Source organism: Cygnus atratus, chromosome 4 (assembly GCF_013377495.2).
Source record: "Cygnus atratus isolate AKBS03 ecotype Queensland, Australia chromosome 4, CAtr_DNAZoo_HiC_assembly, whole genome shotgun sequence".
Taxonomy (NCBI): domain Eukaryota; kingdom Metazoa; phylum Chordata; class Aves; order Anseriformes; family Anatidae; genus Cygnus; species Cygnus atratus.
The window spans coordinates 52,826,174-52,847,230 of NC_066365.1; the positions used below are offsets into that span (position 1 = coordinate 52,826,174).

The 21,057-nt window shown below is 42.0% G+C and overlaps 1 protein-coding gene across 1 annotated transcript in view; it reads right to left on the reverse strand.

Moving 5' to 3' along the window:
* The window catches only part of LIMCH1 (LIM and calponin homology domains 1), a 174,457-nt gene that overhangs the window by 106,421 nt on the left and 46,979 nt on the right, over positions 1–21,057 (reverse strand). The window contains exon 3 of the mRNA XM_035549530.2: positions 2,424–2,494. Coding sequence (XP_035405423.1) covers positions 2,424–2,494 — 71 coding nt within the window. The remainder of the gene's footprint in view (positions 1–2,423; positions 2,495–21,057) is intronic.

Sequence of the window (21,057 nt, forward strand, 5' to 3'; positions counted from 1 at the left end):
GGATCCCTCAGGACACAAATTCACATTCGGTCCTCATCTCAAAACACAACAGGTAACAAGAACACTGAAACACCCATCTGAAAGTAAGCCCCAGTCCATGCTCACGTGGGCATCACCTGCAAAAGTGCCTGGCTATGAGTTGTCAGCTAATGACACTAGCAGTTACTGTTGTCCTGTGGAGACAAATTGAGGCAGGTTTAGCTTTTTCCTAAAACTTTCAAGGAACAAATCAGATAAACCAGACCAAAGGTAATGACTTCTTCCATCTTCAGAAACCTAAGAAACCTGTAATTCCTTTCTTGCCTTCTGTACCTTATCAGAGACTTTGAGATGCAGTTTTCATCTACTTTGTTGAGTTGTGATAAAAGCACAACAGATTGGAAAAGAGAGCTTGAATACTGGTAGATTTTTCTCATAAGGCAGGTACCCCGGTAAGGTCTCTGACTAAACAGAAAACTCCTGTCTACAAAGTCAGTATTGCTTGTGGCAGCTTTACTACCAGTGCTTCACTGAGCAAGAGATAAAAAAAAATAAATTATCAGTGCTTCATCTGCCAAAGCTTGTACTTTTCAAAGATGCATTAAGAGCTCTGTGTTACACCTCCAAATTTCTACTGAGTTCTTACAGTGGACTTGGATGCAGTGAGGAGCAAACTTTTATTGTTGGCCTCATAAATTCTTCATCATCAGAAAGCCAGACTTGAAGGCCTAAGTGGCAGCTCTGGTTAACGCTACGCAGCCTACTAGAACTTCACCCACCAACCACAGCTGCCAGATGCCGCATGTAATACGGACCTCTCAGGTCAGAGGTTGAGGAGACAGGTCCCTTCAGACTGGTTTGCACAGATCCACACGTGGTGAGCAAGGACAAGCAGTGTGCCCAACATCACAGAGCAAGTTAGCAGTATAACCCAAGTGTTGTCCCTTCACCTTCTTGCTACTGGAGTTTACAGCCCCCTAAGAAATACATATTCACACGTGTTTTTTTTTTTTTTTAATCAAATCATTAGTTAAGCTTTCCATCTACAGCATTTAAATCAGACTACATCTGTGTATTTGCAGATAAGATTAGAATCTAATCTTGAAATACACATCCCTTACTTTTCATGCAACACAATTCAACCTTAACATTTAAAGAGCACTGTGAAGTGACTCAGCTCTCAGTACTTCAATTGAACATGCAGAGGAGTGAGATCTTGAGCAAGAGGCAACCCTTACGTACAGAGGGGTAAACGCCACGCTCCTTCCGAGTTACACAACATTTGATCAACAATAACAACTACTTCCCTCCTCCCAAAGCCACTCCTCAGCAAAGACATGCAACTACAATCAAACAAGATCGTATCACTTCCTTTATGCTTTTTTCCACTTTAACAGCTAAAGTTCAAGGTATCTGATTAATGACACCAGTGAGATATACAACAGTATTTACACAAGTAAGTTTCAAAGCTATTGTAAACTACCTGCAGTTGACTTACAGGATATTAGCTCAACCAGACTGCTGAAAACAGACTCCAAGTTCCAGCACCTTTCACAGTATAAAACAAACAATAGCTGCAATGTTCCAGCTAAACATCTCAGGAGATCTCATTCATAAATTTCAATATGCATTCAGTTCTGCACAAGCTTCATCCTTCTGGTGTGCAAAGACAGCTGTTACCTACTTCAGTGACAACCCTGCCTGCCCAGGGAAAGAAATCCGTCCATACAGACGATTCAGGTCAGCATATTGTCCCAAACTCCTGACATCCTGCATGGGATTTTCAAATAACATGGGGCATTAGGGCACACTTCCAAATTTCTCTTAAAAGTCACCAGCTTTGGCATCCAAGGCCACAATGTGCTTTTGGAAGACTCTGCCAAAAACCCGCTGTTAAAACCACAGAGAGAAACATGCAAAAGTTAACTTGCATCTCTTGTCCAAAAATTACAAGACACATCATTCAAATACACCTTTAGGTAAAATTTGGAGGATGCCTAAACTTTCCAGAAACTATAAAAGCAGCTGAGTATCGATGGTGTTCAGATGGTTAACTCTTGACAGCACTTGGACCTGGAGTTGCTCCAAAACACTTCACTGCAGTGGAGACACCTATAGGCAGGTGTGGAACACCATTCCCCAATCTGTGGTTAACATCTTTAAATAAAAGGAAACCAAAAAACAAACATCATTTTCACTTTACATAACTCAACTAAGGAGCTGGGGTGGAGTGAGGGAAGCACTCTGCAAAGCCTGTTTTTTTTAAGCCACATTTCAATCCTCACCGTAACAATAGCATCAGCACTGAAAGGATGCTGCAGTGAAATACCAGTGTGCACAATGTCAAAGCTTGCAAAAAGGAAACCAACAGACATACTCGTTAAAAATCATTTCATCTATAGTCAAGAATGTATTCAAGGCTCAAAACCATAAGTGTTACTTACTCACACAGAAGAATGCCGTTTTCTAATCCAGAACGGAAGTCTTTCTCACCAAAACTTCTGCCTGTCACTTGCTGCAAAAAAGTAGGGGGAAACGAAAGAGTGGCACATGTTAGAAGGTGTGCTTTTCAAGAGCAATTCATAGCAAACAGTTAAAGCATCTGCTGCAAATGAAACATCCGAATTTTACAGGCAGGCATTGCCAAAGAGCTAAGTTGTGTACATCGACCAGGTTCTTCCTTCCCATTTCACTGAGCTATTTAACACATTTAACAGAGCTATTTAACAGAGCTATTTGCTCTGGCCAGTGCACTTACAGATTATAACAGCGCTGTTGCTTAGAGGTAAGAAAATCCAGACACAACAATGAAACCTTCTGAATGTTTTTATAATTTTATCCTAAAGCATTCTGAATTTTAGAACGACTGTATTTAGACAAACTATGTGGTTTTGCTGCTTTTTTGCACCTTATTGAAAATTTTGCGTTGGGCTTGAACTTTTGGCCTTTAACCTCTCGCCCTCACATAATTAGCAAATCCAGCCGGAAGCACCCACATGAGTTGTGGTCCTTCAGCCACGCACCACCATACTCCTCGCCATATGAAATGACATTTCACATCATGAAGTCAACTGTGAGCATGAACACAAACTTGGAGGAAGCTCAAGTTCTGGCACATACTCATCCCTCTCAGGGGCGCTGGGACCAGGCGGTACGTTCTGCATTACAAGCTCTTAAACTCTCCTCTTGGAGATGGACCATGAAGGGACCATCTAGGAATCCTAATCCTGCTTGAGGGTGCCGGATGCTAGAGGCATGACCGAAGCCCTGTGCCTGACTCACTACCATGTTGACAATGACTTGCCACTCATCCTCAAATCATTCTCAACAGATGATGTGCTCAGCTAAAGGTATTACCACCAACAAATACGTAAAAATAGTTATGTTTAGAGAGAACTGAACAGAAACAAACCAAACCAAAACAAAAGGTCTGCCTTGTTTTCAATTGTCCTCCAGGAGGTCTTCTCCTCGCCCAGCCAAAACATTGACCGGATGCTTACAGAGTTCTCATGGCTTGCATCCAATCTTTCAGCAAGACCCTAGCTCTGGGCGTTGCTTCCACCATAGAAGAATAGTGGCTTGGGGACACATCTGTCCTTACGTACCAGTTTTCTCCTTGCTGTTCCATTCAGATACAAGACCCTTCCCTCCCAGTTTCCTGTCATAAAGACAGCAATTTATAAAAGATGACAAGTTTGGCACTTTCCCACGGGATTAGTGGCTTCACTAGCTTCGCAAACGCTGGTTGTGGATACACACAGCCTTAGACAGAGGACAACACTTTTTTGGAATTAAAATGCAAATAAGAAGCATAAAACCTAATCCCCCACTTAATAGTAAGCATATTGTTTTTTCAATATGAAGGAGCTTCTCCCACAAACTGGTATGACAGTTCACAAAACTTTACCCCCCCCCCCCCCCAATACTCTCAAAGTCAAAAGTCACATTTTATTCGAATGCATGAAGTAGAACAAGGCACTGGGTCACCCTCATACTTCAGTAGAAACCAGACACAATTTGCCAGAAGGAAATGATCTCTGATCATCTAAACTATCTCTAATCACAGAGAATCATCTCTAATCTTGATCGGCTGGGACAGAGGAAAATCACAACAACATAACCATTAGCATTTGGGATGAATGATAGACTCGGCACATCAAAATTGACATTTATTTCATCCACAGAACAGAGTACGGTAATAGAAAGGAATAGGAAGAGCTATTTCGTAAAGACTTGACTCACAGGGAAGAGCTCTGCACAGGAAGAAAGAAGACGACAGTCATTTTATTTCCCTCCTCAACCTAAAGCAACATCAAATGTTGTAGCTGTGGAAGTCAATCTTTTCATGTGTTTGTTGAACATCTGCATTCACCAGGGAGCAGTACCAAAACTGTGAACACAATTGAAGTAAGAATCGACCTGCCAAAACCTCTCCCATGGGTATTGCTGTTGTTACTGCTGGTGTAGGAAGGCTGCATACATAATATCTGGCTGCACGAATAACATCATGAAATGCAAATGCACAGCTGGAACAACAATTCATCTAATAAGAGGTACAACAAGAACTGACAGCAGGTGAGGAAAGACAGGAAGGTCTAGAAACAGTGCGTGTCTGTTTAAAAAGGAACTGGAAGTAAATGAGGCATGGAAAGGTTTGTGCCTATTCTAGATGCTCCAGCTGCAGAAGGGAAGCATTCATCAGCTACAAGTCTCCTGAATTAGCCAATTAAGATGTATGAAAAGTGCATCAGAGAAAGGCTAGAAACTAAAAATAAGACTGAAGATGACATTATAAATGTCAAAGATTTAAAAAAAAAAAGTGTGCAGAGAGGAGCAAGCAGCTGTACCCATTTTTTCCAAGAGGAACTTAGAGCTCAGTTTCTTGGCACATGCACACAGGTATATGCATGCTTACACATGGAAAATACATGTTTAATTATGGTATCACAAAACCATTGTGTGTTTCACAGGCCTATGTTATGAATATGATCTGAGCACTGTTCTGTGCCCACTGGTTCATCTTCTTACATATCTGGGAACTAGCCTCCATTGACTGCTGGACAATACCCCGAAAACACTGGCATACAGAGGGTAGTGTTTATGTTGCTGCTTCTGTGCTTTATTGCTGAGCTTCATTGGACAAAAGAAAGCTGTAAATCTGCAGCCAGGTACAGAAAACTGGAAAGTGGGGAGAGCAGATTTCTATCCCATCAGCTTTCGTACTACGGAGAAATGGTATTCAGACCTGAGCCATGTCACAGGTATGGACAATGCATTTTGGCAGTCCAGGAGAAAGCAAGGTATACTGAAGAGTTACCCGTTCACTTCTGTAGTGTCAGCACACTGTAGTTTACTGTAGCACAGGGGCCCAAAAGTTAGAGCTAAGCATCTTTAAGGAAAAACACAGCCGTATCCTGCTAATGATTTCTAAAAAAAAAAAAAAAGCCTGCCACTTCTTCAATGTTTTATAAAGCTGATAGGAAAAGACTTGTCTTTCCATGTCATACTGCAATACAAAAATAGAGAACAGAAGTGAAACACAAAGTTTCACTAATTATAAACACAATTTATTATTGTGTTTCATTTACGTAAGAAGGAATTGATTTTTATTCATCATCTGGATGATATTTTCTTCTCTAAAAAGCTGCAAACGTCTTCATCCAGGGCAATTATTTCATTGCCGGATGTGTCTCTCAGTTTCACTACCACTTAGCAACCCAGAAAACTAAAGCTAAAATGAGTAATAAAAGGAGTATTAGGAGACTAAACCACAGCACACTGAGTCTCCATCACAAGCTTATGGCAACAGCTCTAATATGTATTTATACACAGCAACACTTCTTCTATACAGTATTGTTGCTGATTAACTCCTTTGTTCCTTGCAGTTACGCATGCCACTACATCGATGTCATCACGCGTGGCTGTCATCCAGCCACTAACCAGTGCCATATTACACAACCCTATTTTCACCAAGCGTCAGTTCGCTTTGTTTTCCTTGCATTTTGTGTTGCTGCTGGTGCTTCATGAGATGGAGCTTGCAAAGCCTCTGGTGGAAAAACAGCTTAAGGGCATGAAAAAGAAAAGGTGACAAATTAGTGAGCAGATGCTCTCCTCAGGTGAAATTTATCTCAGCCAACAAGATACAAGTAGATGAATAAACATTAGGCCATCAGGGACAACACTTTGAGAACAGCTAGCCTGATTTGCTGGATGCACATCTGAAAATAGCATGTAAAGCAGCGAACAAAAATATAGACACAGCAGGGAGAGGTCTTTGCTACCCATTACGCATTTTGGAGGGCTTGTGAAGCATGGCAGCAAAAAAAAAGGAAGATTTTCCAGAAGTTTGGTAGGCTGTTCATTTCTTTGTATATCGGTACACTGAATTTCAATGTTGTGCAATCACTTTGCAATCCCACATCAATTTTTACTTAAACGAAAAAGTCCACTCTGCTACAGAACTAGAAAACGTACTGCCTTTACTTCAGGGAGATGTAAAAGTAAGGCTTAACCCATAATAATCACATGTATGTAAATAGGAAGCACTGGATCATATAAGCAGCAGGCAGCACAAGCCACCAAAAGATGATGTAGGACAGTTTTTAGGACATCGGGATTGGGCATTTCTAGAGTAACAAACTCCTACTTCCCCACTTCCAAAATTACATTTCAGCTAATAACACAAATATGCCAATTAAATTCCTTTTTCACATAGCACAGACAAGAGATTCCTGAACTAAACAACACTGATGAGGCTGAAGTCTGCTTTACATTGGTGGGCAAGAACTGCAGCGAACTGCCATGGCAGCGCAGCAGGACTGGGAGAGCCTTCACTGGATCCTGCGTTTGATGCTTTTACAGCAGAAGGATTTAAACTCTTTAACTTCTAACAATATAAGCCAGTTCTGAACAGCCATATTGCAAATATTAGAAAGCCAAAAACTAGCACAGAAACATGAAGACTACATTAATGGAGTTTACTGAAAGCAACAAGCCCTGGTCCTGGCGTATCTGTCTTCCAGAAAAGCCGAATGATGACAAGCATTCTGCACAAAGCTTTGCAAGGTGTTACAGCATTGAGGTAATTCACTATTAAAAAAAGTAAAAGGATGAACAACGTAAGTATCTTTGGTGTGAATTTCTGTTATCAAGGACAAAAACAGTGTGGGCTCAGATTGCCTAATGTGGCCAGCAATGAACCACCTGAAATTTCTGTGCTGCAGAGCTTGAAAATGTAAAGAACGCATGGGAGGAAGGGGAGAGATTTCACACTTGGGTAGCAAGATTAATCTGTAAAGAAAGCACTTAATATTATTTATCTTTAGATCTTCCACACACTGGTTCTTTAACTTCAAGTGCAATTTGCAAAGTTAACTAGCCATGCTGAAGCCTCCTTTGTTCTCCTTTCCCTCCTGCTGTTTACCCTCATCCTATTCTTTGAAGTGACACAGAGCTGACTTGCTCTTTATCACACTTCACAGGAACTCCACTTTCCTTGGCAACAATAGCATAAAATATAGGGTATCATATTCCCTCTATTTGCTCTAAAATCCCTTCTGCCACTACCACACTGTCAGCTGGGTTAGCTGACAGTTTGGTGTCAACATATAGCACGGGAGAACGATGCCACTGACACAAACATGCCCCCAGCCCCTTTGGTGAACCCAATTCTTAGTCCTCACACGGAATGACTTCTTTGCTACAGGATGATAATCAGCACCTTTTCCATGAAGGGAGAGACAACTAAAAGCCACAACAGCTGATTTTTTCATGCCCTTTGCCTAGTTCAGTGAGCAAACAATACTAAGAATGGACACGTATTTATATTTAATGTATACGCTAAAAAGAACAGATCCAGTTCATTTAGCAAACCTGTCAAAGAAAATACAGAAAGAGGAGCAAAATAATTGCACCGAACTCCCGCTCCATCCCCATTCCTCCTACCAAACATTTTTTTCCCCGAGAGGAAGACAACAGAGCTCCACTTACACCCCAGACAAATCACAAGGCTACAGAGCAGCATCGCGTTGTTGACTCGGCCTGGAGCTTAGTGTGCTGCTGACAATCCCCCCTCGCTGCTCCGTAACTCACCAACGGAGAGAAGAGATCTCCCTCCGAGCACCTGCACTATAGCTCTGCCTGCTGAACAGCCAAGAAACGTGGAGAGAAGACGACTGCAGGCAGGGGAGGCTTATCGCTGCTGATAAAGCACAGGCATCACGATTCCCCTTTAACGCACCACCGCCATCAGCAACTATTACCTACCCAAAGCTTTAAAGTTAAATCTGGGAAGGTTTTGCTCTCACTAATCCTGCCCGTCACCAGAGCTTTCCACATGAAAATTCTGCACTGGTAACAGCAGTATTATACATATGGTGTTGCCATACATTGTTTGGATTTATGATCACACAGAGCCGCGCGCGTCTCTGCCAGGACATCTGGTAGTATAATCCCAGCTGGCTGGCAAACTGCTAAGGAGCGTTAAAATTTCACGATAGAGTAAATCAGTCTTCTTTTTAATCTCCCCTCCCTAATTCTGTTTGTATACATGCCCAGGTGCGCTGCCAAACGTAGCAGCCTTCCCTTAGGGGCAGGGTGGGACAGAAAACATTTCATTAAAGGCTGAACGTTTTGTGGAGAGCAAGGAGCAGCGAGAATGAACTTAAAAGCAACTTCCATCAGACTTCTCTTGGCTGCAGCGCAATTCCCAAAAGCTTCACCTAGCAGCAGGTCATCTGTTACATCAAATTTGTATTTGACAGTCAGTAAATTGCTAGTGCATCGTTGTCTTACGGGTAACCAGCTTCTTATCTGTACTTCAAGCAGTATTGTCAAAATTAGATACCAGATGACAGATATGACAGAACACCCCAAGATACCTGGTTTCAATCAGTGGTTCAGTTTAGGGTTCTTTTTATTACTTAAAAGAAGAAAAAATAAGGCATCTACAGGAAAAACTTATTTCCTGTGTTGTGGGATCCATCATTTCCTTCTTAGTTTTAACATGAATTAAAGAAGGGGGGTTGCAGGCTCTTGCACATAGATTTACCAGTCAGATGTTTGTCATTTATCCTCCTCCTTTATTTGGGAGAATAAGGAGGAATGAAGTGTTATTTCACGGAAATAATTTCTATTTGATGGTAGCATAATGATATGTTCTTTAGCTCTGTACTGCTTTCTTTAAACACGCAACCCCACGCAGGTCAGAGGAGCAGAGATCGGGAGGAGCACGTACCATGTAGACCCAACAAGTGCAACACACACACGACAGCAGTGTGGGATGCACCTCCTTGATCCGAGGCCCTCATTTAAGCTAATCCTGGCCGTTCCCACGGAGCCTGGCCTCACTCCACTTCAACGTCTGGAGGAGTCATCTTTTTGGCAGCCGACTAGGTAAATTGAACCCCCTTTTACTACTGCACAGCCCATTCCACTTCAGGGCGAACCAGTCCTTCCCGGAAGCTCCTAGCTGCACCTTTGAAGGGAAAAGGAGCAGATGACTAATAATTACTAGCTCTCATGAACACCTTCCAGGCTTACCTTTCCCCAAGGTCTTGCTATTTTCTTACTCAACCAGGCTAAACAGTCTGCTCATTGAAAAATGAAAGGCTGATAGAAGTTACTACAAATTTTCCAGCTTCTTTATTATGATTCCCTAGGACTGGCCACGTACAAACACTTGCGCTGCCTTGCTACTGTCCCTCTTTCAATGCATGCAGAAAAAAGTCTGTACAGTGAGCTACTCTCCAAAGCAAGAGCTATTGATTTAGCCTTTATTGTTTCCCTAGCATGATGTTTCTTGAAGGTGGAATTGGTTCTGATAGAGAGAGAACTCAAGCTCTGGCTGCTGAACTCAGTGTATTTGGCAGCCTAAAACACCAGTCTCACTTTTTTTTTTTTTAAATAAAGTTTAAGCTTTTTTAGAAAACGCCTGAAGAATTTTTCCTTTGCCTCAGGTTGATTACACTTGCCACTGTCCGACAAAACGGGAAATCAGGTTTCTGGGCATCGCTGAAAGGGCGAGGAGCTAACAGACAAAACTCAAACCCACTCCAATCCACTGTAACGCCCTTTTCTGCCTGCGGCATCTCACAGGAGCAAATTCACAAACACTTGAAAAACCACTCCTCCAAAATCTATGCTACATTGCATCATTTACATGTTGAAACCGAAACAGCTGCTAATAAAACCCTCTATTTTCTCTCCTCCAGCTTTAGAGAATTTAGGGCTTTAAACACTTCCGATTCAGGACTGTGTGTCAACTAATTACAGCTGCAGAGACAGAGCAAAACACAAGTAGCAGCTTCCTCACTGAGCTCAATGTCTTGTCTCTGCCTCAAAGCAATGAAGAGATCAACAGCTCTGTAGGAGATGAAGGGATCACTGCAGTACCCAGATTTGTTAATTGCCCCTTCACACTGCTCTAACCTATTTTATATTATCACTGCATTTATGTGTTACAAAACCATTCTGCTACTTCTTTTTGGACAAGCAGGTTTTTGACACCAGTGCATTGCTTTGTGTTGGGAACGTGCATCTTGGCAGACAACTTCAAGACTGCACACACTTAAAGCTGGACAGAGACAGGAACACAAGAAGCTGCAAGTACAGAGGCCCAACACCAGAAGCACTTCAGCTTGTCATTAACCTCTGTCAACAGACAGACTACCGGAGCTCGGTAATTACTGAGCAGTCGCATTGAAAAATGTCTGCCAGGAGACACCAGCTTCCCTTTTTGAAGAAATCAGATGTTCACCTGAGCCAACCATTACTGAATTTAACCAACCATTTACAGATGACACTTTGTCTTTAGGTCTCAGAGGAGCCTCCCAATTGCCACTGATGAGCATCACTAGGCACCAGTCTACCTTGAAGCTTTTAAATTTAAAGTCATATCAAGACAATTCCATATGTAAAGTGTCCCATTTACAGTCTGTAATTTAAATATATATATAAAAGTACAGCTTAGCGAGACATTTTAAGATCTGACCTCATTCTCTTGACAATAGGCCTGGAAGCCCAGAGCAAGCAAAGCAAGAAACTAACTGTGGGAAATAAGTCATTTTATATTGACAGCGCTGAAAAGCTTAGCTTTATCTACTGCCAGTGTACTGCAAAACACTGGTCCTTCCAAAGAAAAGGGAAAGGGGAAAAACAACACTTCTGAGAGCAGGATCTGAGCTCCTTGGACGTTCCCTCCAAACTCTGGGTCATCACTTGGCAGGATCTCCAGCAGGAACAGAACTGCATGCCATAACTTTTCAGTCACTTGCAAACAAAAACACAGAACTACCAGCTTCTAAACAGGAAAAAACGTGCATTTCAAAAACCGTGGAATGCAGAAAAACGATCCACTTTCCTACAGAAGGAAGGCTGACCTTAATTCAGCCATACAATTTCAAGGCCTTCATTAGTAGCACTTTGGAAGTAGATTTGTTATTAAGCTAAGTGTGCTTTTGTTCCTGCCTCTATAGAGACGAGCTAAGGGAAAGCATTTAGGCTCTGACAGCTTTTCCAGCTAAGCCAGTTTTTAAACACCATTTGGCCACCGAGCAAGGGTGGAGCTACATTCCCTGTGCTGTGGGGAGCAGCGAGGGCCTGCTGCTCCCTCAGGGCACGCAGCAGCCGGGGGGGGGCCAGCGCAGGCCGTGTCCTCCCCGATGGGGCCTGAGCATAACGGGCAAAGCCAGGTGTCATAACTAGGCCCATCTGCAGCACCTGACGTGGCAAATCGATGAACTGGGTCTGGGGTACACGCATGGAGTCCAGTCAGGAGCAAAAGGGGATGGGGCCAGAGACAGGACTGTGGCTACAGCGTGGATCTAAAGTTCATCCAGAAAAAGACACACAGAAGTCAGTGAGCATTCAGTGAAACCTTGAGCCATTCTTCAGAAAGCAAAACAGGGCCCTAAGTCAGGCTTCGCTAAGAGTGGATGCTTCAGGTTGGACAGAGAGGGGCTAGAGCCAGAGGGCTTACCCTGCAAGTGCCACCTCCATGCCCAGCTACTCCGCATCTCCAGATGCTAGCAGAGATGGTAATACTGCAATCCACAGGCAGTAATTGGTTCTCACAGACCCTCTGATTCACTTTACCTGTCATATGGCAATAGAAAAATTCCTTTCTTCTCTCCTCACACCCTATATGAAAACTGAAGAGGATGACACAACCACAAAGAGAATGCTGCCATAAGGGAAGAAGCAAAAATTAGAAAGTAAAGGAATAGAAAGGTATGGTGAAACAGAACAGTCATTTCTCTCCAAAGTACAATGGCATTACAATCCAAATGGAAAGCCTACTTCAGCCTCTAGTCAAGAAATCTGTTTTTTCTGTTCTCAAATCTGCTCCATGCCTCCAGTGTCCTACACCCCAAGAAGCCCTGCAGAAGGAAATGACAGCTGCCATTACTGCTCCAGACTAGAGAAACAGTTAAGAACAGCTAGAATCAACTCATGTTTTTGAGCAAGTGTCTTTCAAAGTGAATGTGATTCATCAGTAGACTAGGCTGCCTTAAATAGAAAATAAAGTACTTTAAGATTTCAAATGACAGAGTGCTCTTCAAAATGCACTTCCTAGAGCAGTGGCCAGCTTAGACAAAACTAAGAAAGAGAGCCTCCTTTTTCTCCTCTTCTGCAACATTTACTTCTCTCTCCTCCTCTTCCCAACCCCCTAAAATTACTTTTTTCCCAGCTGAAGACCATTTAGACCTATCTTTCAGCAAATTGCTCCCACAGGAGATGGCCATCTTGCAGTGTGTAATGAGTACTAGAACTGAAAGACATTTTTCATTCATCCTGTTTAGCTGGAATAGGGCAGCTCCACGTAGATACTGATTGGGTTTTCTGGTAAATGTAATTCGTAAATCAGTATCGTTGTCCCCCTGCAATGATAAACACGCCACTTAGAGATCGAGAGCATCAAATCAAGATCCATTTACAAGGCTGCCCCTGAGATACAAAACGGCAATGCTTCGCAGGGTAGATTGCTGCTATTTTCTCCCCTGCTGCTCCAGATACAGGGAGTCTTTGTTTGGAGGACATTGAGACCAGAGAGAGAAAGGGAGGAGGATTGATGATGCTTACAACAATAACAAACACTGCTCTTTTCTATGGCGAGAACACCTGCTGCCTCCATCAGTTCAGGCTCATCCATTATGCAGCACGCCAGCAGCGACGGCTCCAGAAGCACCGAGGCCACCACAAACCTGACCGAGGAGCAAGGAACGGATCGAGCTGCCTCGTGTTATCAAACAAACAGGCTACCCAAGCACTCAGTCTCTTCCCTGTTTAGTGCTGTGTGAAACGAATACTAAGAAAGAATTAGATTAAGCATCTGGTTCAAATACAGACAGAGGAATAAATGAAATTGCCTTCAACAAAGTTTGTCAATTTAGCCTTGTAGTAAATAAATTCCTGAAGAGAGAAGAAAACCCAGCAACTATTTTAATTGCTGTTACTTTTATTTTTACTCTTAGTGGAAACCATGTAAGGTCTTAAATGAATCGAAAGGAATGTAATTATTTCCCTGTAATGCTTTAGTAGTGGAAAAGGAGCCTATTAAAAACATGCTTAACATTTCCAATCTAAACAGTACGAACTGCAAGTCTCAAAACATTTGCTACCTTTCTACAATTCCAACAATCTTTGGAGTTGGCCACTTTCCCGCCAGACATCAGGCTTGTCCCACGAACATTTTCATGCTTCTCCCACACCATCGCCTCCAGAGGCAACTCCAATGCTACAATAAACCTGCAGCATTGTCAGGACCCAACATTGAAAGGTATCTTTAACTGGTAAGTGCTAGAAAGCAAAGCACTTTTCAGAATTAATTCACAACTTTCAGCTGTCAAAAAGAAAGGAAAAAGCATGACTGGTTAAAGTTCTTTATCCCCAGATTGGTTTTCCAAATACCTCCGGAAATTCACATCCAGACAGCAACCTTTCCCAAATCTGAAATAAAAAAAACACCTAAGGATCTTGGAACTATTCATTAATACATTCCTCATAGAACTATATAAAAAGGAAAGTAAAATTTCTTTAAGTTACTTTACTACTTTGATTAAATCAGACTGTTTTCAACTTTCACATATTATTCAAATAGCTGATTAAATTAAAGATGAATAAATATCATCAACTTTATTCCTAGTAAAAAGCACAAGGGTATTGACAACATTATGTGGCACTCTTCAGTAGTATTTCACTTCCAAATGTGGAGGAGCATTACTGTTTTACAAACAGCAAAATGAGCCAGAACTGTTCACAGAGGGTCAGAGCAATTAATAACCTCACCTGCCAGAGCAAGAATCCCTGCCTCATCTACAAGCACAATTATATACAACATTCAGAAAGATTAAAAAAAAAAAAAAAAAAGAAAAGAAAAGAAAAGAGAGAGAGAGGAAAAAAAAAGAAGAAAAAGAAACCAAGAATACTACACATTTAAGTAATACAGATATTCTGTGTATCAGCCAACATTTTTTGGACAACTGCAAAACATTCTTTTGGGAAGGCGTTCACTTATAGGAAATCGTATTTCTCTCCCCTTGTACTTTATTGTGAAAAGGTATTTGCATGACAGCAGGAGCTTTGTTGTTCAGTTCGTATGCTCATATAGTCTGTTCACTCCTGCCCGGTTGTAAGTGCACCAAAGCCACATTAAAATCTAAAATAATACCCCTTGTGATGTTTTAAAAGCCAAAACTCAGGAAGAATTCAAAGCTTCTTTCTCTCTGGCTAAAATTAAAATTTTCTCTCCTAACCAGCTGACTCTGATAGATACAAATTCTAAACCCCTTGTTCTAAATATTGCCCAGCTTAGGCTGCAAGAAGCAGTCACCTGTGGCAAGCTACCAGGAACAGCTGTCTGATAACAACCTGTCATCTGGAATTAAGGGCAAGAGTTTAAGACTTTACACGAGAAGGGGGAAAAAAAACACATAATATTCCTGATTTCATGAAAACATCTGCTTACAGAGAAAGACAATACGCTTTCTGAATGCACCTCCTAGCTTTTCAGTCCAAGGCTATGAGCAGAATATGAAAGTGTTTACATGGAGCTGGAGAAGCCACTGGAAAACCAACGTTACTTTGCCAAGACTGATCTGCTGATACTCTTGCAGCCACCACCTGACTTATCTATGCCAGTTAATCTGTCTTAAAAGCTAATTTTTCTTCTGGTATCAATCCTGCCATTACTGTTTTGGTACATGACGAGAGGCACCAGGTATCTGAGCTGGCTCTTTCTAGCCAAGACAGGAATACCAGCACACTCTCCAACCAGCTGTTTTTATCATCCGCTGCAAAGGTTGGCCAAATAATTTTAAGTCCAGCACATTTGTAGCCTTTTGCACACTCTGCACTCTGACTCCACACTTTAGAGAAGTGCTAGAGGTTTTCTCCCTGTTAGCTTGAAGCGATATTTCCTTATACTCTCCCCTCTTTGCCTTTTACAACAAGACTTTTACCCGTCATTAATAAAAGCAGGTATTTTTCCCTCAGCCACACAACAGCAGTGGGTACAAACATTTAATAAACCAAACACCTACATAGGAGCAAAGGAATTTAAGAAAGGCATGTTAAAAGAGAGAAAGATAATCCTGCTGCTGCTTCGCATGGTGGATAGCTGGAAAGGTGTAAACAGGAAGGAAGGGAGGGCAAGCAGGGCCAGGTGCCTTCATTTCATGATGTTGCATCACATCCATTTTGTGCTTATCACTTTCAGCTGAAGTCTGGGCATGAACTTTCTCTGCTCCCTCAAAGTTTGACTTGGGCTAAAACAAGAGGAGACATGAGGATAAAAATGAAGTTGCAGACAGAAAAATACTTTAGCCATTAGGAGCTACACATAAATCCTTTTGATACAGGTTATCTCCTGACAGAGAAGCACAGCTGCTGAGTCCAAAAATTACAAAACCGATGTTTGTCCAAACATTAGGAACACAAGAAGAGGGCTCACAACATTTATTCTGGTTGTTTCTTTTCTATCTTCATGAGCTGACACTGTAAAACTACTCAAGGCATTTGCATTAATACAAATTAAGCAGGATAACTAAACTATGTCTCAAGAGTTAGTTGTGTCTTCTTACTGCTTATCCGAAGAACCACTATATAATGGAACTAAATTGGATGTCTATTAACATGAAAATACAGATTCAACATCAGAAAAAAATAATAATATTTTTGTACATTTCACATCCAAACCACAAGCCAGCAAACACCAGAATTTTCTCCAAGACTAATAAAAGTAAGTTACTTTGTGGTCTTTGGTTACTGGTCTAAAACCAGATACGTTACTTTAAAACTTTGTTTTTACGTAGCAGGGCTTACAATTTAAACCAGACAGCAAATGAAAATGAAAATTTGGACAACTGAATCCTGTTTTTGAATACTGTTTAGCACACCCTCCATCTAGGTTTGAATTGCTTCTCGAATTGCTCCACAAAACCACATCCTGTTCTGATTCAGTTGTGCCATTTTCTCCCTCATCCTCTAAAGCTTAGTGCCATATGAGAAAACTGCTTGGGCCACTTTTGAGGGACCTGAAGCAAGATTCGGTAGAGACAAACTGCAGAGTAATTACATCAACACCACAGATTTTCACATTTTAGTGGCATTCTTTTTGGCTCTTCAGATAACAACGTTCATTCCAGCTTTGTGCAGGAGGAGGAGGAGAAGGAATGGCCCTGTCTAAAGCCAAAGTTAAGAAGTGATATTGAACAGGCAAACTGAGTAAAAAATATGCTTGTCCCTTGCTACATCACCAACAGATGGTAATGGCTTTTGCAGAGCTCTTAAGTAAAAGCAGGCCATTACCCCTAGGTGCCCAAATCTGCCATTTGTTTTTTCTATAACAATTTGCAAGATAACCTTTTAGAAGTTGAGCAAGCTGAGCAGAGGTGTTTACTAACATGAAAGGTAAGGTCTTTTTAAAGACTTGTCCAGGGAAAGTCGATGAAACACGTGACAACACAGTACCCATAAACTCCTGTGGGTGATTTACTCTGATGAAATAAACCACATGTGGAAAATGAGGAAAAAAACACAAATATAAACAACAGAAAACCAGGCTGATGCATTTAGGTGAGCTGTCACAATGCTGCATGAAGGAGATGAAACTAAAGGAGCATATACAATGTTTATTTTTTATGCTTAATGTTAGCTCACAGTCCTTTCATCTTCGCTGATTCCTTTCAAACACCTCCGGTTTGCTGCTGCCCCTCACGTACCATCTCTCCTCTCAGTGCTGACCGTGTCGCTGTTATTGTCACAAGAGCACATTTACACCGATTTACCCAGTTTTGTACGCTAAGAATAAGAAAAAGTATTTCCACTCAGGAGCAGAAACTAATGTCTAGCTAAATATCCCTTGAGCTTCTAGTTCAGTTGCTCATTCATCTTCAGTTAGGCGTGTATTATTTGATCCAAAGGCAGTAATAACCATCCCAACAGCTATTCAGATTAGTGTAAACTAAGCCACTCAGCTCTTGACAGGGAACTAGCTTTGCCTGAACCAGCTCAGCTCTGTGCAGGTCCTTTCTGTACTAGAGTTGGAGAAGGTGCTACTGCCTGCAGCTAGCAACTCCCGTGCAGTCCAAGAAGGTTGAGCTTTGCTTCTTCCGTAAGTGCCCTCAGACAAACAAAATCCTTTCTTTGTTCCTTCCCCTTGTAGTAACAGGAGTGACCAGATGGGAAAAATCAACCAAAGGTTTTCCTGATTATATCAATTTTATTATGAACAGCTGTTTTTCTTCTGCTCATCACTGTATCTTACACAACTTCTCAATGGCCTTATGCACACAATCATCTTTGCATTTATCTACAATCTATTATTTTTGTAACTATCCCTATAAAAGGTTTTTAAATCTTTGTACTGTAGATGTGCATTCATTCAACAGCTAAACACATCCAACATTTCACCAGATTAGAGGATCTTTCCAGCTAACACATTTTACAGGTTTTATCAGTTTGCAAATGCACAGAGCAACCTCACAGGGCCTAACACTTAACATGTCTCACAATCAAAACAAACAAAATCATCAGTCCTTAGAAGATATTTAGTAAACAAAACAAGGTGTGTGCTGACTGCAGTATTAACATAAACAAATGCCACTAAAATTATTTTTCCCATACTTCAGAAGTCAGCACTATCTCCAGATTCTCAGGAAGACAGCAGAGCTTGAATCCCTGCTCGGCTGCCTTAATGACAGGTGATCAGTGTCTAATAAGGGACTCAACGCTAGTACCTTGCAGAATGACAAAAATCATCATTTGACAAAGTCACAGAACAAGATACTCATGAGGCTGTTTGTAATTAGCTTGGGAAAAAAAATAAAATAAGAAACATCAGCAGTAAACCTGCCAGCTCTTTGGCTAACTGCAACCCCAGGGAGTAGGAGGGAGATGAGAAATACTGGCACCAGCTCCCAGTAAAGGCTGAGGGTGTGAGAGGAGAGGAAGTGGAAAGGGAAAGGGCAATGGTTTCGCAGCCCGTTCCACCACTATCGTCTGCAAACTATCTATACGCATTAGTGAAACAATTAGATTACGCTGCTAACGAACCTAGCAGCCTGCATTCATGTCTGTGATGTGTGTGCACTAAAAGGTCCAGATGCACACTGGCACACAGCTGGCTTGAATCAAACACACGTCTCATTGGTATCAGTGGCTGCCACCTCTCAGCTGTGTTAAATAATGATAATTACAAACATTCTGTATTATTTTCATATTTGCTCGATCTTTAAAAAATTGGGTGGCAAATAAAGCAAAAAATTCTGATGAAGTTGATTGGTTTTGAACATTGAGCATAACCCACACAGAATATTTTTGAAGGAAGCTGCAAAATAAAAACAAATCTAAATTTTAAAAATGTGTTTGGAAACATTTCAGCTGCTTTTCTTTTTAGTATTTCCCATGTAACTATTTGTGGTTTGCTAGGAATTTTTTAATATTCATTTGATTCAACAAACAGATGCCAAAGCTTCATCTCAAAATTCTGCTTAAGAGTTTAATTTATTTTTGAAAAGGAGCTAATAGGCTTTAAATATCTAACTCTTCTTCAGAAAAGAGCCCAGAGACAAAAACCAGCCAAAGGTCAGACTTGCTAAACACGTATCTATGAAATTCAGATTAAAACAATGCTTCCTGCAACCAATACTTTTTCTGTTTCCCACTGGGCTCAAAATTCAGTCTCCTTGCATTGGGACAGAGGGCAAAAATTCTGTTCTGTAAGTAAAGTGTAGAAATACCCAGCTGTGGAACTTGTAATCTACACAGAGCCACACCAAATGCATGCGTGCTTCGGATAAGCTATTCCCCCCTCCCGTGGCCCAGTTACTCATATAGCCAAGGCATGAGATAAAAGCAGCTATCTGATGCAGTAGTTGGGAAACAGGGAATTCCCTGACACTCTCAGCCCTAGCCAGGTGCATGCACCTGCACCACAGCAGCCCTCTTGGTCACTGTTCAGCCACCTCAGCTTGGCCCCGCGTCCCGCTGGATGGAGACCTTGGCCACATCGCCACCGCTGCTGCTGCCGCTCCTTTTCCCAGCACCAGCTGCTGGAAAACACTTCACGGTCAGTCCCAGGCTGACTGTGAGGGTCCTCAGTGAACTCCTGAGAAATGTGAAACCCAGCAGGAGGAAAAGGACAAGCACGACTACTAAAACAAGTTCTCCTGGAGTTGTGACACTTAGAGGCAGGTACCGGTCCCGCTTGCTGCTCAGCCACCAGCTGTTTAGCTGAGAAAAAAAAAACCTCAACAAATCAAATGCATTGTACAAACCCAGCAACTGGACCAGGAATATCTCTCTCTCTCTCTCTTCATATGCAGACTTTTTTATGAATGTTATTTTTGAGGTTAGCTATTTAATCAATATATTGTTTTATAAAGCAATGCACCTCTCACCAGCCTTTAAAATCTAATTATTTTTGTGGACCAGTCTCTCACCTAATACGGTTACTTTGCACAAATAAGGGCATCCAATTTGAAGGCGTAGGTACTTGTATATTAGAGATGGAAGCACTTTTTTACAGCAAAAAACTGCTCACAACTGTCAGGTTATTAGGACACACACACACAAGGATCAGGCTTATAGTTCCGTAAGAGCAGATCCAATACTTCCTCAAATGTGCTCTTCATTAAAAATAAGTAACTTCTGAAAATTGGGTATTTATCCATATGTTCCCTACAACTACACAAACAAAAAAGCTTTCTGTACATTTAGAGCTAAAATTTCTTTCTCTGTATAGAATATGATGATTATTTTGTTGTAAGAAAATCATGTACAGCTCAAAACAACCTAATCTTAGTTCCTCAGGCTCCCACTGGTCATTCAGAAAAAAATAAATAAAAAGCATGTGAACAGCACAAAATACATTTCATGCACCGATTTGCATTTGCTATCTCAGTTACTCTTTCCAGAGATGAGCTCTTCTCCACTTCCCAAGCCAAAACCAAAGAGACGGCACCTTGTTAACCTGCGTTAACTTGGCAATAATGCCCGAGGTGCGGCCTGCTGGGCTTGGTACCGACCGATGAGGAGAACTCACCCCGTGAGTTGGTGTTGGTGCCCAGTGCTGCTTGATCCAAGGCAGAGGACAAGCATCAGGGAGCTGTCTCCACCTGTATACTTGGAGAAGCTCAGCTGTCCCTTTCTCCTCCACCTTCCCAGCCTCCCCAAGGACCGGCGATCAAGCACCAGAACCATGTGCTCTGACACAGGAGTGTGTGACATCAGAAAGGTCATTCCATTAGCAGTGTGCCCCGTTGGCCAAGAAGGCTTGTATCAGGAATAGTGTGGCCAGCAGGACCAGGGAGGTGATCGTTCCCCTGCACTCTGCTCTGGTGAGGCCGCACCTCGAGTACTGTGTTCAGTTTTGGGCCCTTCACTACAAGAAGGACATCGAGGTCCTGGAGCGTGTCCAGAGAAGGGCTACAAAGCTGGTGAAGGACCTGGAACACAAGTCCTGTGAGGAGCGGCTGAGGGAACTGGGGTTGTTTAGTCCGGCGAAGAGGAGGCTCAGGGGAGACCTCAGTGTTCTCTACAGCTACATGAAAGGAAGGTGTGGGGAGCTGGGTGTCGGCC